This window comes from Grampus griseus (genome assembly GCF_964374135.1).
Source record: "Grampus griseus genome assembly, chromosome: 3".
NCBI classification, from domain to species: Eukaryota; Metazoa; Chordata; class Mammalia; order Artiodactyla; family Delphinidae; genus Grampus; species Grampus griseus.
Genome location: NC_139019.1, coordinates 89,868,654 through 89,885,483, shown reverse-complemented (window position 1 = coordinate 89,885,483; position 16,830 = coordinate 89,868,654). Strand labels below are relative to the sequence as shown.

The 16,830-nt window shown below is 33.9% G+C and overlaps 1 protein-coding gene across 1 annotated transcript in view; it reads left to right on the top strand.

The window, feature by feature from the left end:
* TMEM232 (transmembrane protein 232) overlaps positions 1 to 16,830 on the top strand; it is a gene marked incomplete at both ends in the record, with an annotated part of 246,091 nt that overhangs the window by 48,435 nt on the left and 180,826 nt on the right. Inside the window, 2 exon segments of the mRNA XM_082652465.1 lie at positions 1,489 to 1,612; positions 2,574 to 2,826. Of these exon segments, the coding sequence (XP_082508591.1) occupies positions 1,489 to 1,612; positions 2,574 to 2,826 (377 nt within the window).

Here is a 16,830-nt window from a genome sequence, read left to right as displayed (position 1 = left end):
TGGGATCTTCCCAGACCAGGGCACGAAACCGTGTCCCCTGCATCGGCAGGTGGACTCTCAACCACTGCGCCACCAGGGAAGCCCTGGGGAGTCATATTTCAAAATTAAGTTTCTTGTGTTATAATTTACATATAATAAAATTCAAACATTTTATGTATACAGATCTATGACGTTTGACAAATGTGTACACCTGTGTAATCACTATCCCAGTCCAGATGTAGAATGTTTCCATCTTGAGCAAGCAACATTAACTGAGCACTCTGCCATTTTGAACAAAATTGAGGTTTAGTTTCAAAGGAAAGAGACAAATGATATTAGGTGGAAAATAGGCAACATTGTAACACTAAGGTTAAATATTAATGTACTTAGATAATGGCTTAGAAAAGCAAAATTGAAAAACAGGAAATACCCATAGGTGGGAGAAGACTTCAGTTATTAGTTAACCTAGCTTAAAACATGAACTTGGACAAATCTCCCAGATCTATTTAAGTCTCAATTTTCTAATATTAAAAAAAAAGATTTTAAAAAGTTCTTGAATGTGTCAAAAATTGTGGTTCAGATCAGAGGAAGTATTTGTGTAAAAGCACATTGAGATCTGTAAAGCTCCATTCAAGTATAAAGAATTGTCTTTATTTCCGTGGTTAGAGGTGTTTCCTTTTGAAAATGATCATGAACTTGACTCACCTGAAATATCACAGTTGTGAAATTCAAATATAATTGTAGAATATATTACCTTTTTAACTGATTAATGGCTTATAAATCAAGGCAATATGTAGCTCTAGGCAGAGGCAATTTTATATTTGCATTATTATTAGCTCCCTTTCAAACTATGTCTCTTTCAATTGGGTAACAACAGCATTAAATGTATAATTTCCTGAAACTGTTAGAATATATGGCTAACATATATAGCTAACAAATTCGTTGTTATGGCTAACAAATTCTTATATGATTTCCCAGTTATATGATATTTTGAATCTTGACAGTTTTCCATTTAATGTGCAATATAAATTTTATTCTGAGAAATTGCACTTTTTGTAAAAAATAACACTGCACTTTTAGAGTATTTAGGAAGACCATTTTTTTATTCTCTCTTTTGCGAAGAAAACACTCTCTTGAAATTCACCCCTTGGAATCAGTTGTAAAAGGTTAAAAATCAAAACCTATTGTGAGATTTGGGGGACACTATAGAACCAGAGGCCTTGATTGCTTGTTATACAGGATCTGTGAAGAAATGTGATCATTTGTAATATTTATTACTCTCAGAGTTTTGTCGGAACACTGCTGTGAACTCAACATCTTGCCCGATGTGGCCCTTTCCTATAAGCTTTTATCATAACTAGTGGCAAACAATACTAGTCTTTGTTGAAAATAAATGTATCTAGAAATCCAGGATAGTCATTTCTTCTGGCCTATTACCTTTTTCATTAAAAAATTATTTATTATTATTTAAAACGAAAGTCTTTGTTGTTTTGTTCATAAAATTTCCAGGTTGGATTCAGCACTGGCTTTGTTGGTCCTTGGGGAGGCTGCCAAATTACACATAGCCTGTTTGAAAGCTTTCATGGACCTAATGAGAGATTTTCTTTTAAGCATTATGTCTGTTCGGAATCAGGTAATAGTATATTGTTAATTTAGGTGTGCAAAAAGACCTAAATTGAAACAAGTTTTACTTTTGTCACTATTTTAACTGTATATCATTTAGGATTTATAATGAGCATGACTTTGTAATAATAATTTTAATTAAATGTAAAGGTAAATTCATATTTACCATATATCCCAGTATAAATAGATATAGATGTAGACAGAAATCCAGAAATAGGTTATACTCACATGCAGACATGCACTCACACAAGAGGGATTTTTAATTTTATTAACAAACTTCAGATCATATAGTCATTTATGGTTTAGTTTCCTATTTAAATTTTTTTTTGTTGTCATTACATATTATTAAGATTTACATTTTAGTGAGGATGAGATAACCATTTCTCTGTTGTTGAGCTTTGAGCTTATTTCTAATTCACAGTTAATTACAAATAATGTTGAACTGGTATTCTCATCCAAAAATCTTTATCTGCATTTATGACTATTTCTTTAGAATAGATTTATAAAACTAAATTACTGAGTGATAGACTATGAACTTTCTTTTAATGTTCTCAGGATGGTTGTCCAGATTCCTCTCCAGAAGACATAACTTTCTTGCTTTCCTATGAAAAAATGTGTAAGAGTGCACACACAAGAATTGAGCTATATAAAAAAAAGATTCTTTTACAATATAAAATGGAAAATAGTATCTCATTGGGTTAATTTATGTTCCATTGACTACTAAGGAAATTGAAAAGTTGATGTTCTGTATATACTTTTTAGCTATTTTTATTTTTTATTCCTTGAACTTGGTTTTATGCAATCTACCCATGGAAAGCTTGTTTTTAATGAGTGCATTTTAGAAATATTAGTTGATTATGATCTTTTAACAACTCTATAAAATTTGGAGACATTTCTTATAAGTACGGTATATAGTTCTTCATTATGGCAGAGCGTACTTTGATTGTCTAATAGCTATTTTCTCATTTTAGGAAGAAAGCTGCAAGGTCGATGATTTTTCCTGGGCCTGGAATGTAGCCTACATATACATAACAATTCTTGCAGAAATCTGCTTGTATGCGGCCAATTCTGATCTGCGAAAAACTGTTTTAATTGGTTTCTGCGACTGTAATAGTTCACAAAAAGATATTTTACCCACGGACAAATCAGAAGAAATGCCAGAATTGAGGGAAACAAGTATTTTAGGTCTTCTGGAATATTTCTCTTCAAAAATGTCAGATAATTGTAAGTAAATTATTTTTCAACTTGATGAGAAATATTTTTAAGATGTCCCTGTCTGTATATAATAAGCATTTTATAAAAAGTTAACATTTTGAAGTGGGAGGTAATTTTAAATTCACTAGGACTTCCTATAAATTTGGGAAGTCTGTTTTATAACATGGAAATTTTTGATCAATAATTTAAAAACAACTGAAATGTAAACTAGAGTTGGTTGATATATGATTCAGATTATATTCTTTGGAAACAAGAGATGACCTTAGGAAAACTTATGGAATGTATATAAAGTTTGTTTTATCCTTTTCCCCATAAGACCTTCTCATCCATCGTCTCCATTTTCATCTACTGTTTCTCTTGTTCTCCCCACAACCCAAGAGCATTTCTCTTTAATCACTCAGATATTATAGTATATTGTGTCTCAAGACTAAAGGTCATTTTCCTACTATTGTTTATGGGGGGACTATTAGAATAAAATACTTTTGTTTTGAAAAGGGCACTATAGGGACAATATTAATTCAAGTGTGTCCTTTAAGGTTAACTAGAACTCTTCTTTATGAATATCATGTAGTCTATCTTGTTATTATAGTCTCTTATATGACTCTCACTTCCATTAAGTTATGAGATAATTGAGATTGGAGAATCATGTCTGAATTATATTTGTATTAACCCAGTATCTACCATATTATTTAGCACACAGTAGGTGGGCGATAATGATAGTGGAGTTATTATGTAGTTAAACAATTCACTGAATTTCAAACATGATAGCAAGATTATTTGAAAGTGTGGAAGGAGGCAAGATATTGCCTTTCCTTAGAACTGTAATTCACTGATTTGGGATAAATTATGCTTGAATATAATTTTAAATAGTAAGACTTTAGTAGCAGATATTAATTTCATTCTCAAAAACTTGCTTGCTATTTTAAAATTACTTTCAATATAGTTTTGGTTTAAACAATAGATTGGAACTTATTTCGAAGTGAAATTTGCTTGACCTTTGCCCACTTTTCAAGAAGATTATGTTTATTTTTTATTAGTGCCAATTTTAAACAGATTTTTAGTCATTAGCAGATAAATTGTATTTCTCCCATGTTTATAGTATTGATAAAGTGAAGAAGTATTTGCTTCTCTTTTCACACTTTTTAAAGTATTCAGAATGATCAGAAGTCTTCCTGTATAGCAGCTCAACATATGATTTTTAACCTGCCACTAAACAGATTCATGTAAAAATTAGGGGCCTTCAGTTTTTTTGCCTAGCTATGTAGAATTAGTTCTTTCTGAAAGAAGACAGAAAGAAGACTGCTTTCTTCAGTGATGGGTCCAGAAGATTATCCTCCATGTGGAGGATCTTTCCTCCTAGAAGCCTCTTGGCCTCCCTCTGGCCATGACCCCTGAGCTCCGGTAAAACCTCACAATGATAGGGTTTCGTGTTTCTGTGGACACTCGAATATTTATTCCTTCTCAACAGTCTGATTTTTTTTTCCAGCCAGTTGATTTCAGTGCATTTATTTGCTCATTGTTGATCTTTCTTTGAAGTTTCTTATCTTCTCCTTAAGGCTTTATTTATTTTTTAATATCTTTACTGGAGTATAATTGCTTTACAATGTTGTGTTAGTTTCTGCTGTATAACAAAGTGAATCAGCTATATGTATACATATATCTCCATATCCCCTCCCTCTTGCGTCTCCCTCCCACCCTCCTTATCCCATGGATGCTTTCCCTGATGTTTTTCTTATGCTTATACTTGAACTTAGCAATGAAATAGGTAAACAGTATTTTATGAATGTTTTCTCAACCCAAGTGGGAAAATTGATGTTTCTAGCTGTGGAATACCTTTAAAGATTTGATCTGTAGTAGAGGAGAGACGTATCAAAGTTGTTTCCTCTACAGTCAAAAGTCAATACATTTTCTTTGACATTAGCTTCTTGTACAAGCCATAAATAATGCTAGTGGCATTTGCCTCATTAATAATTCTGAGTATTTTGAAACTCTCAATACGTAAAGCATCATTGTGATTTCTTATGGGGAATGTTTAAAGTAAGTTGATTATCCGATGATTGTTTTGCTAAAGATGTCTCAAGAGTGTGAGAAAATTCTGCCATTTTCTTCATCTCTGTCAGAATCAGAGAAGGTACCTCTACTGGACATAAGCTTTTGGTCTCTTCTTCACATTCATACAGGATTTTTGGCCTTCCTGTATCAGTCACTACCATGAAAAGCCATTACTTTACATGACTATACACATGCATAGTCAAATATTTCACCAAGTTTTACAATTTTTGTTGATGTGATTCATTATAACTTGATTCTTTTTTTGCGATATGCAGGCCTCTCACTGTTGTGGCCTCTCCCATTGTGGAGCACAGGCTCCAGACGCGCAGGCTCAGTGGCCGTGGATCACGGGCCCAGCCGCTCCGCGGCATGTGGGATCTTCCCAGACCGGAGCACGAACCCGTGTCCCCTGCATCGGCAGGCGGACTCTCATCCACTGTGCCACCAGGGAAACCCTAACTTGATTCTTTGCAGCATCACTGGTTGATTTTCCCACACACAGAAAATGACTTTGTCTGGGTTGTCCTGTATGCCTGATCATTGATAATGATCACCTCTTCTATCAGACCACTGAAAATAGATGGCTTCAAAAGTGGTATCATCTGTGCAGGCCTTGTCAACGTGATTCCTGGAGAGGATAGGTCCATCTTTTTGGGAAGTGACACAAAGAAACTGGAGTGCTTCTTTATTTAATTGAAAATAAATTTTTTTCCTCATAATTTTACCCTTCAAGTAAGTAAATTTTTCATTTAGACTGAAAGAACCAGTTCTGGAGTCACACAGATTTGTATTTTGTATCTCAAAACCCTAGGTCAAATTATTTAACCTTGCTGACTTGATTTCTTTACCTGATAATTAAGATAAAAATACTATTCATATCATGGGACTTTTTGTGAGAAAAAACTATGGAAACATACACACTTGACATAGTGCCTCATGAATAGTAAAGGTCCAATAAATATTAATAGATGTTATGGTTGCTAATGTAATTAATATTGTTATAATGAGAGAGACCTCAGTGAGGAAGGGTTTTTTTCTAACACTTAGACCTATGTACACTTTGTATCCTGGGGAATCCTATTTTATTTACGTATAAAGATATAAATGAAAAACTGAAAAACACTTAAGAATGGTAACAATAGCCTTTACATGAATGAATCAAGCAGTGTTCTTATCGACCATTTTTATATAAAGCCCTTAATATAAAGAAACTCTTAAATCATAGTTTTGTGAAGGCAATGTTATAGGAAACTGAAGTAATAACTTCCATGAAGATAATTTCCTGGCGATCTTATTTGATGTAGGAGCAGAACCTGAAGCATTTAAATGAATAGATGGCTACTTAGCATGTACCTTTTTCATTTTAAGGTTTTTTTGTCAGACACACTTTTCATAGAGTCAGATGTCTGTTAATTCTAGAGTGAGGGCTCTGGCCACTGATGGAAGTGTTGAGTTTTGGTGTTTTGGGTTGAATAGGAATTTCTGTATATGCTTATAAATACCAACTATGCATCTAAGATCTGGTTGAAACTCAAAGTGTCTGACCTGTAGCATTGCCTTCGTGGAGGACCATCCTATGCACCTTACTGCTATGGACTGAACTCTACCCCTCAAGCCTCAAAATTCATATGTTTAGGGCTTCCCTGGTGGTGCAGTGGTTGAGAGTCTGCCACGGGTTCGTGCCCTGGCCCGGGAGGATCCCACATGCCGCGGAGTGGCTGGGCTCATGAGCCATGGCCACTGAGCCTGCACGTCCAGAGGCTGTGCTCCGCAATGGGAGAGGCCACAACAGTGAGAGGCCCGCGTACCGCAAAAAAAAAAAAAAATAATAATAATAATAATTCGTATGTTTGAAACCATAACCCCCAAATGTAACTGTATTTGGAAGCAGGAGGTAATTAAATGAGGTCATGACGGTGGGGCCCTGATATGATGGAATTAGTGTCCTTGTAAGAAAGACATCAGAGAGCTTACTCTCCACTGTGTAGGGCACAGTGAGAAGCAGCCATCCCAAAGCCAGGAAGAGAGCCCTCACCATATACACAATCAGACGGCACCTTAATCTTAGACATCCCAGCCTCCACAACAGTGAGAAAATAAATTTCTGTTGTTTAAGACCTCCAGTCTATGGTACTTTGTTATGGCAGCCCGAGCTGACTAACACACCTCTCAGTGGTGCTGAGCTGTAGGCAGGTTTGAATATACTCAGGTGCCTAAGTAAATTGTTATCGGAAAAAAGGCTTTGCAGTATATACCTAGAAAAGACAATTTTGAACTGGAAAACTATGAGGGAAGGTGATAAAAATTAATTAAACACACAGAATTTTTGCCTGATCCCTGTTGAAATTATGATTTTGAGACACATTTTATCCTGATGGGTAACAGGATAATAATAATATTAACACTTACTATGTGTCAGGCACTATTCTAGGCATGTAACATGCATCACCTAACTTATTAATCGTTACAACAAGACTACATTGTAGATGTTCGTATTATCCCCATTTGACAGATGAGAAAACGGAGGCACTAAGCATTTATTTGTCCAAGGAAATTGAGTTAGTAAATGGTACGTCAGACTTAACATAGGCAGTTTGGCTTCAGAGTCTGCACTAATAACTACCTCATTGTGCTAACTAGATTATTTGACCTTTTGAGTGAAATTTAAAAAATGCTGTCCATTTGCATGTTGAAGAATATGAAAAAAGATGACTGAGAAATTCCCTCCTACAGTCTGTCCTACAGCGATTCTTATAAAAGCATTTTAGACTTTGTATTACGTGGGTCTTTATTTCCAACATAAATTCCTGGGACTTGTTCTAGAACTTTGGATCAAAAATCCTAAAAGTGGAGTCCAGGAATCTGTATTATTAAACCACTTCTGACACTATGTTTTGAGAAAACATAGCCTATAAATTTCGCTGTAAACAAGGTGGTAAAATGTCCTCATCAGAGGAAAAGGCTTTTCCTACTTGTTACAGACCTTTATGCATCCAGCCAGTTAGTCCTTACAGAAGATTATATATATATATATATCAATCATTACAAAGAGGGAAACCCAGCTTTGTGTTGTACACTATATTTGAAGTGCTATCTTCTATGTTCCTGCTTTGGTTTTCATAGTGATAAAACAATAGTTTTTAACAAGACTTAACTATCTGAAATCTGTGCTGTGAAAATAAAACTTTAAAATGGTCTATTTGGTGAGAAACCAGCAGACACGGATTTAGTGTGTCTTGTATAAGAAATAGACAATGAATGGCAGAACCAAAAATATCACAGAATAGTAAAAATCTTGTCAGTCACGTAGTTCTCATCCAGTGCACAAATCTCTTCTAGACCATTTGCAAATAGCGCACAGCCCGCAGAGATATGGAGCTCCCTATTTCCCAAAGCAGGTCGTTCCACTTTTGAACACTGTGAAAGATTCTTCCTTATATTATAATGAAATCTGTCTTCCACATTTTCCAAACTTTTGCTTGAATTTTGCCTCCCAGAAGCAATCACAAAAAGTCTATTCCATTTCCCACATGCAAGCCCTTCAGATATTTGAAGATAATTGCTTTGGTTCTTTTTCTTCACCTCTTCACTCTACCATCATCGCCCATCTCTTTGCTTACTGCCAAGTTCCTATGGTAACTTTTTGTGATGAATGAAAAACATATTTTCAATATGGTTTATAGTTAAGTTTGCTAGAAGGTTGTAGTGTTGTAAAATTTGTCTGAATTTGTAGTAATTTATCCCAGTGTTACAGTATGATGTGAAGACAGGTGGGAGCCAAGTATTTTTCCATTCACTGTTGTCTATGAATGGAAAAAGTAAATATGACATTTTTCCTATCATTTTGTTGAGAATTATTTTCTTAAGCGGGTTCTACAATGACGGTAGTGAATGAAATACATGTCATGGTTGTAAAATAACCTTGTATGTTTCATTTTGATTCATTTTAACTTAGGATAAAACATTAGCACAGAGTAATATTTCCTTTTTAAAAAGTAAATGAAAGTTAATTGGAATCTTAGAACCAATTGAAACTTTTAATGATACTCTATTAAATCTTCAGTATACCTCTTACCTTGGTGAAGGTTATTCATAAAAATAATCAGTAATAAGGTTTTGTTTTTATACATGGGAAGTATTTAACTCCTTTAATAATCCATGTACACGTTAGCTGTAGAATTCAGGCAGTCCTTATGATTCACAATTCTGTGTGCTGATAAATCTAAAAGTATAGTACTGATTATATTATATATACGTAAGGCCGTTAAACAAATGTATCTTATCTATTTGTCTTTTTCTTCTTTTTAAATTTATTTTATTGTGGGGAAAGCACTTAACATGAGACCTATCTTCTTAAAATTTTATGTGTACAATGTGTTATTGTTGACTATAGGTACAGTGCTGTACACCAGATCTCTGGAGCTTATTCACCTTGCTTGACTGAAACTTTATGCCTGTTGATTGGTAACTCCCCATTTCTCCTTTCCCTTGCCTCCTGGAAACCACAATTTCACTCTTTGATTTTATGAATATGACTGTTTTAGGTACCTCATGTAAGTGAAATCATGCAGTATTTGTCTTTCTGTGACTGACCTACTTTACTTCGCATAATGTCCCCAAGCTTCATATGCATTGTTACATATGGCAAAACTTCCATCACTTTTAAGGCTGAATAGTATTCCATTGCAGGAATATACCACATTTTCTTTGTTCACTCACCTCTTGATGGACATTTAGGTTGTTTCTATCTCTTGGTTATTGTGAGCAGTGCTGCACTGAACATAAGAGCTAATATTGCTTTGAAATCCGTCCCTTTGGATATATAGTCACAAGTGGGATTGCTGGATCACATGGTACTTCTATCTTTATCTTTTTGAGGAACTTTCAAACTGTTTTACGTAGTACCTGCACCATGTTGCATTTCCACCAGCAATGTGCAAGAGTTCCAGTTTCTCACCATCTTAGTGAATACTTGCTGTATTTATTTTTTTGGATAATGGCCATCCTGACAGGTGTGAGGTAATATCTCATTGTGGTTTTGATTTGCATTTCCTTGATGATTCCTGACATTGAACATTTTTTTTCGTTTACCCGTTAACCGTTTGTACATCTATTCAAGTCCTTCGTTCATGCATTGTTTTCCTGACCTTGGTGAGCATCTTTATGAAAGTTATTCTCAGTTCTCTGTCAGGTAAATCATATAGTGCTGTCTCATTAGTGTTTGTTTCTGGAGATTTTACGTGATCTTTTGTTTGGAACATCTTTGCCTGATTGTTCAGTGAAGAGATATATTACCAAGAATTCCTGTTTTCCTTTGACTCTTAATGCAGTTTTGACTGTATGTGATCAACATAGTTATTAATTTCATTATCATGTAAAAATTATCAGAAATTCTGCAAGTCTTTCAAGTGAAATTATATTTTCCTAAAATGTAATGGTGTTCAGGCACTTAAGAAAGGTTGTTATGCAATTTAATGAGAATATCCAATAAATGTAGCTTTTGATATCAATTCATTTGGTAAAGATTTGTATTTTTAGGAAGGTTTAGGCTGCAAGTCACAGAAGACCCAAATCAAGATGGCTTTTAAATATCTTTGTTTTATTCTTCTGGAGAGTTGTAAATGTTACATAACTTCCTCCAGGGTGCCATGCCTCATCAATCTATAGATTTCAGGTTTATTTATTTATTTATTTATTTATTTATTATTATTTGTTTTTGCGGTACATGGGCCTCTCACTGTTGTGGCCTCTTCCGTTGCGGAGCACAGGCTTCGGACGCGCAGGCTCAGCAGCCATGGGTCATGGGCCCAGCCGCTCCGTGGTATGTGGGATCTTCCCGGACCAGGGCACGAACCCGTGTCCCCTGCATTGGCAGGTGGACTCTCAACCACTGCGCCACCAGGAAAGCCCTCAGGTTTTTTTATAGTAATTCTTTAGCCAGGGCTGTCCTAAGAGCACTCTAGATAAAGTCTCTTCCTCCTAGTAAATGTAACTAGTCTATTTATCTGAAGATCCCATTGACAAAGAGATTAACCTGGGTCACATGCCTTATTTTTTCTCCCAAAGATGCCTTCCAGTAAAGGGGGTGAGTGGATCATAAGCCACCTGTTCAACTCATACTTCCTTACAAGGGATACAGGATTTAGGGTTGGTTAATTTAGTGGCTCAAAAACAACACTGAAGGCCCAGGTTCTTTCCAACTTTCTTTTTTACCTCTCTAATTTACCAAATTGTAGCTTGTATTTTTAATAATAGTTATATAGTTTTTTGTTAGGAGTAGATTTGGCTACATGTAATAAAAAATACATTAGATAAAACAAAATAAAATTTTACTTCTCTCCTACATAAAATAAATCCAGAAATAGGCAGTCTAAGGATGATTTGAGGGTTTAAGAAGTTCTCAGGCAGGCTCACTTTTTTCTGCTGAGTGTGTAGAAGAGAAGAATAATAATATCCATTTTCTACTAAGTCTTCTTAATACAAGATATCATGTAGCTTTCCTGCTGTAAACTTATTGGCTATAATCAAATGGCCACACAAGGGGGAGTTTTTGTTTGTTTTTAGCTAAGTGTCAGTGAGCCAAGCTCAAAATAGTGATTCATATTACTAAGGAAGAAGGAGAGAGTGGATAGTGTGAAGAAACTTGCAATCTGAGCAAAGCTTATTTTACCAAATTTCATTCTCTTTAGGTCATGGAATATACGTATTTTAGTCCTTAGTGTGTCATTCCATTACCTAAGACATTGCCCTGCTCAGAGTAAGCACTCAGTAAGCAAGTGCTGAATACATGAATGGATGAAGGAAAGGAAATGGACACTCTAATAAGATTTTATTCAGAGATGACATTTTCAATTCAAAATTGTTATTAAATACCATTGTTATACATTGTATATGTAAGTGCTTCATTTATTCTCATTATTTAAAAAGACGTATTTAACACCAGTTCTTTTCACTCCAGAAGAGAGATGTTGTCCATTTGTTTACTCATTATAATGGGAGTATGAACATTCTTTATGTGCATCATTCTATATTAATGACTCATGGAACACCACAGACATTTAAAAACAACTTTGGATAAACATGGGTACGATTTGGTTAGGGAAAGTAGGACTCAATCTATACTTTGAAGTATCTATTTTGCTTAAGTCAGAATTTGGAGAAAGGAAGAAGATGGAGGTGGGAAGTAAGGATAGTGGTGCTAAATAAACATCACAAGTTAATAGGCGATTATGGAACCCAGCCTATCTGATGGATCTTTGGTTCTGAAATCTAAAGTTTGATATATGCAATACGAAATACCTTGGATTTCAAGATGAATCTGTATTTCTTTTTAAACGTTGGAAGCTTTAATAACACTTCACAAAACTTTCATATGGGGAAAATTCACTTGGACATCAGACTAGCCTAGCTAAGTACACATATTCTACTCTTATTTTGGACTTTTGGAATTCTCTTAGTTAACTGGAGGCAGGGCTTGTGATGATTATAGATTCCTACCTCAAAAATGTCTTCTACATCTGTGACTCTATTTCTGTTTTGTAAATAAGTTCATTGGCACCATTTTTTAAGATTCCATGTATAAGCAATATCATAGGATATTTGTCTTTCTCTGTCTGACTTGCTTCACTCAGTATGACAATCTCTAGGTCCTTCCATGTTGCTGCAAATGACATTATTTCATTATTTTTTATGGCTGAGTAATAATCCATCATATATATGTACCACATCTTCTTTATTAATTCCTCTGTCGATGGACATTTAAGTTACTTCCATGTCCTGACTATTGTAAATAGTGCTGCAGTGAACATTGGGGTACATGTATCTTTTTGAATTACGGTTTTCTCCAAATATATGCCCAGGAATGGGATTGCAGGATATATGGTAGCTCTATTTTTAGGTTTTTAGGGAACCTCCATACTGTTCTCCGTAATGGTTGTACCAATTTACATTTCCACCAACAGTGTAGGAGGGTTTATTTTTCTCCACACCCTCTCCAGCATTTATTTTTAGTAGATTTTTTTTGATGATGGCCATTCTGACTGGTGTGAGGTGATATTTCATTGTAGTTTTATTCGCATTTCTCCAACAATTAGTGACCGTGAGCATCTTTTCATGGGCCTCTTGGCCATCTGTCTGTCTTCTTTGGAGAACTGTCTGTTTAGATCTTCTGCCCATTTTTTGATTGGGTTGTTTGTTTTTTTGATAATGAGCTGCATATGCTGTTTGTATATCTTGGAGATTAATCCCTTGTCAGTCACTTCATTTGCAAATATTTTCTCATATTCTGTAGGTTGTCTTTTCATTTTGTTTATGGTTTCCTTTGCTGTGCAAAAGCTTTCACATTCAATTAGATCCAATTTGTTTATTTTTGCTTTTATTTTCATTACTCAACATTTTAAATCAACTTTACTCCAATAAAAATTTTAAAAAAGAAAGAGATTTTTCAGGAGTTTGGCAGGTATGTTACTAATTAAAGGGATGAAATATGTATTTTTAAAGCATTGTTGGTTGTGGAAAAACAATATATACTCATTGTAAGAAAATTTTTAAACAAAGAAATGTATCCCCCCCAAAAAAGCTATAAAATAAAATTATGCAACAAAGAGCTATAAAAAAAAAAGTCATCAACTTATCTGTAGAAAAATATTCTTTAATTTCCCTATGAGCAGAGGTTTATTTAGAGAGAAACCAATGACATTTAATTTGCAGGGCCTTTCACCCTAAGACCCTTCTAAAATCTTAGGAAGGGCAGTAGAAATATCTTCTCATGGAAAAAATGTCTTTTTAACCTGAGAAAATAAGACTTTTTAATAGGTTTTGTAAAAGAAGGCTTCATAATTATATAAGCTTTAGCTCTTATAAAATCTAATTCTGCCCCACCCACAGGTTGAACTACCTTAGAAACTAGCAACTTATAACCCCGTACATATTAACATTGTTCTTTATATCCAGTAAGCATTCTAAGAAGTTTATGTTATTGAATTAAATTAAATATCTGACAGCCTTTCAGCTAACTGAGAAAAAACTTTCAATGTGCTGAGGATAATTATAGTTAGCCAGAACAGTTGTAACTAGAGTTGAGGAGTAATTTAATAAAGTTATTATTGAAATTATTTCTGAATCATAATGAATATATGTTTCCCTAGGAGGGTATTAATGTGGTTGCTGAACCCAAACCTTGTCATTAAAAATGATTGATTCTGGATACCCTCACAAGAGCTTTCAGGGGAAAGTAATAAAATATTAATGCAAAATATTAATTAAAATACTAATACAAGGAATATTTACTTTTTATACAACTTTTACTTACAGTGATAAATATGAAAGGACTCTTGTCCTGTTGCCACAGTTCAGTGTTCTCTTTACCCACCTGAATGCACATACACACTCAAAACATATCTAGCATTAGGTATATGATTAGAGTGTGCTGGACAAATTAAACTCACAATACTATATTTAGGAAAATTTTGGGGAGTAGTTTCTATAATTCAAAATGTTTTTACTCCCAATTCCCAGACTTGGTGATGAGAGTATTAAAAATAGGCCACTCTATCTTATGAATGAAGATACATGTATGAATCCTAAATAAAATAGTAATAGATGAAATTCAACAGTGTGTTAAAAGAATAATATACCATATTAGTAGTGTTTATTCTAGGAATCCAAGGATAGTACAATATTGGGAAATCTAAATCTCTCATAATTGACTAAGGAAAAAGAAGTTATTCTGAACAGATACCAAAATGGAACTGATTAAACTAAAAACTCATGCCTGATTTTTAAAAAAATGATAAAGCAAAACAGAACTATAAGGGCACTTTCTTAAATTGATAGGTATTTATTAAACCAAAATCATCCCTTTAGGTTTTCATTCTTAAGAAACTAAAGGTGATCCTATTTAAGGTAAGTAAAAGGCCACAATTTCTACATCATTTGCTGATAGTTTACCACATTCTGGATGTCCTATCCAATATGAAAAGACAAGAAAAAGGAAAAAAAAGCCAGGTATAATATTGGAATAGCATTTGTGGGTGATCTGAATGTCTATTTTGAATATCCAAGAGTATGAAAATCATATTAGCACTAATTAAAGTGGTTAGTTACAAGAAACATATTACTGTCAATAACTTTCCTACATAACAGCAGTAACTAAATAGAAAAAATAATGCACAAAGAACAACTCACTGGCAACAGCATTAAAACAGCAAAATTCCAAGGAATGTGTGCTATATAAAGAACAAAACTCATAAAACTTTATAAAGACATACTCGTAAAACTTTCAGGTCTTCAAAGAGGACTTGAAATAAGTGAGTATGAACCTTGGTATTGTAAAGATGTAGATTCTCCCTAAATTAATCTATAAATTAAATGTAATTCCAATAAAATTTCAAAAGAATAGAAGTGGCCAGTTAATTCTATAGACAATCTGGAAGAAAATAGTCAAGAAAACAGAAAAAATAATGGGCAGTTTCTTAACCATAAAATAACAATTCTATCTGTATTATACTAATAAAATAATCTATTAGCCTATCAGGAGTAATAGGTTTTCATAACAGAGTATAAAATATCTATATATCTGTATTTGCATCTATGAATATGGTGATCACATTTTGCCATATTTTTTGATGTATAAAATGCAGTAGTATACAAGATGTCTTAATTTTATGAGTTTTTGAAAATATTAAGTAGTTTTGTCATAGCATATACTAAAAATGATTTTAAAGTGTCCCTTTATAATTAAACCTATTATTTTATATATTTAATTAGATTGTATTATATGCTGGAATCAATAGGAAATCATAAAAACTGGAGATGTAGTCATATTCTGCTGGAAATTATGATGTACATTAAAAACAAATAATGGTTCTGCAATTTAGTGAACACTGAAAACTAACAAGCAAACCAAAAAATTCTTAAAAAGATGAATAAATTCTTGAATAACAAACCACAGTACAAAGTATACAGCAAAATGGTCCTTTCAAATGAATTTCAATATCATTCTTATTCTTTGGGAAAAGTATCGTGTTGAATGTTAGTACACAGCCAAATTCAGGGGTAAAAGAGATTCTATTAGGAAGTTGCATTTCAAAAACTTCATATTGACAAAATGGTTTGCAGCCTATGGTACTTATAATGATTTTAGTTTTTATCCTCAAATCCCAGAGGATCATTATTTTCAGAGTTAGATAAATCATAATTCCAAAATTGGAAAACCCTTCATCCCTGCAACAATTCCAATTGTCATTGCTGACATTCACTGTTTCAGGACCTGGATCACCATAGTCACCACATTGTCCTGGTATTATTAAGGACATCTCTAATTCCATTTTAAAAATGATTCTATAACTCTTTTTTGTTTTACTCAACTCTGACATTTAACACACTCCAACTTTAGTAGTATTTTAGGTCTCATCCTTTATAACTCTCACTTTAAAATATGGAGGTAGAATTTATTTTTCTCACTCATCCTCCTTCAAATGCGTTATTGATTGACATATCTAAGTGTAGAAGTTTGCTCGTGAGTTTGGTGGGTAGTAATTCTCTTCTTAACAATTTCTATCATATGATGCCAGGTTTCTTTAATAGCCGGATGCTTGGACAACACTTGTGTCATCATAATTTCATTCCTTCCTTATTCATCCAATGTTTGCATTAGACTTGGGTAAACAGATATCACTTATCAGGATGTAAACTATTTATGGTTTTATCATCTTGCTTAATGAGGAGCAGAGAGATGTTTATTGCTCAAAGATGTCATCAAGATCCTGTCTCTTTGCATCTTTATATTCTGACAGCTCAGGATGTTGGATTTTCATTCCTGTGCTTGTTGCCTCATTATTAAAAGATGACTTTTGGGCTCCAGACATCACAGACCCATATAGAATTGCAAAGCAAGAAGAAAGAGAAGGGGTGATACTGACTCTCTTCTAGAGCCTATCTGCCTTATAAACAATTTCCCAG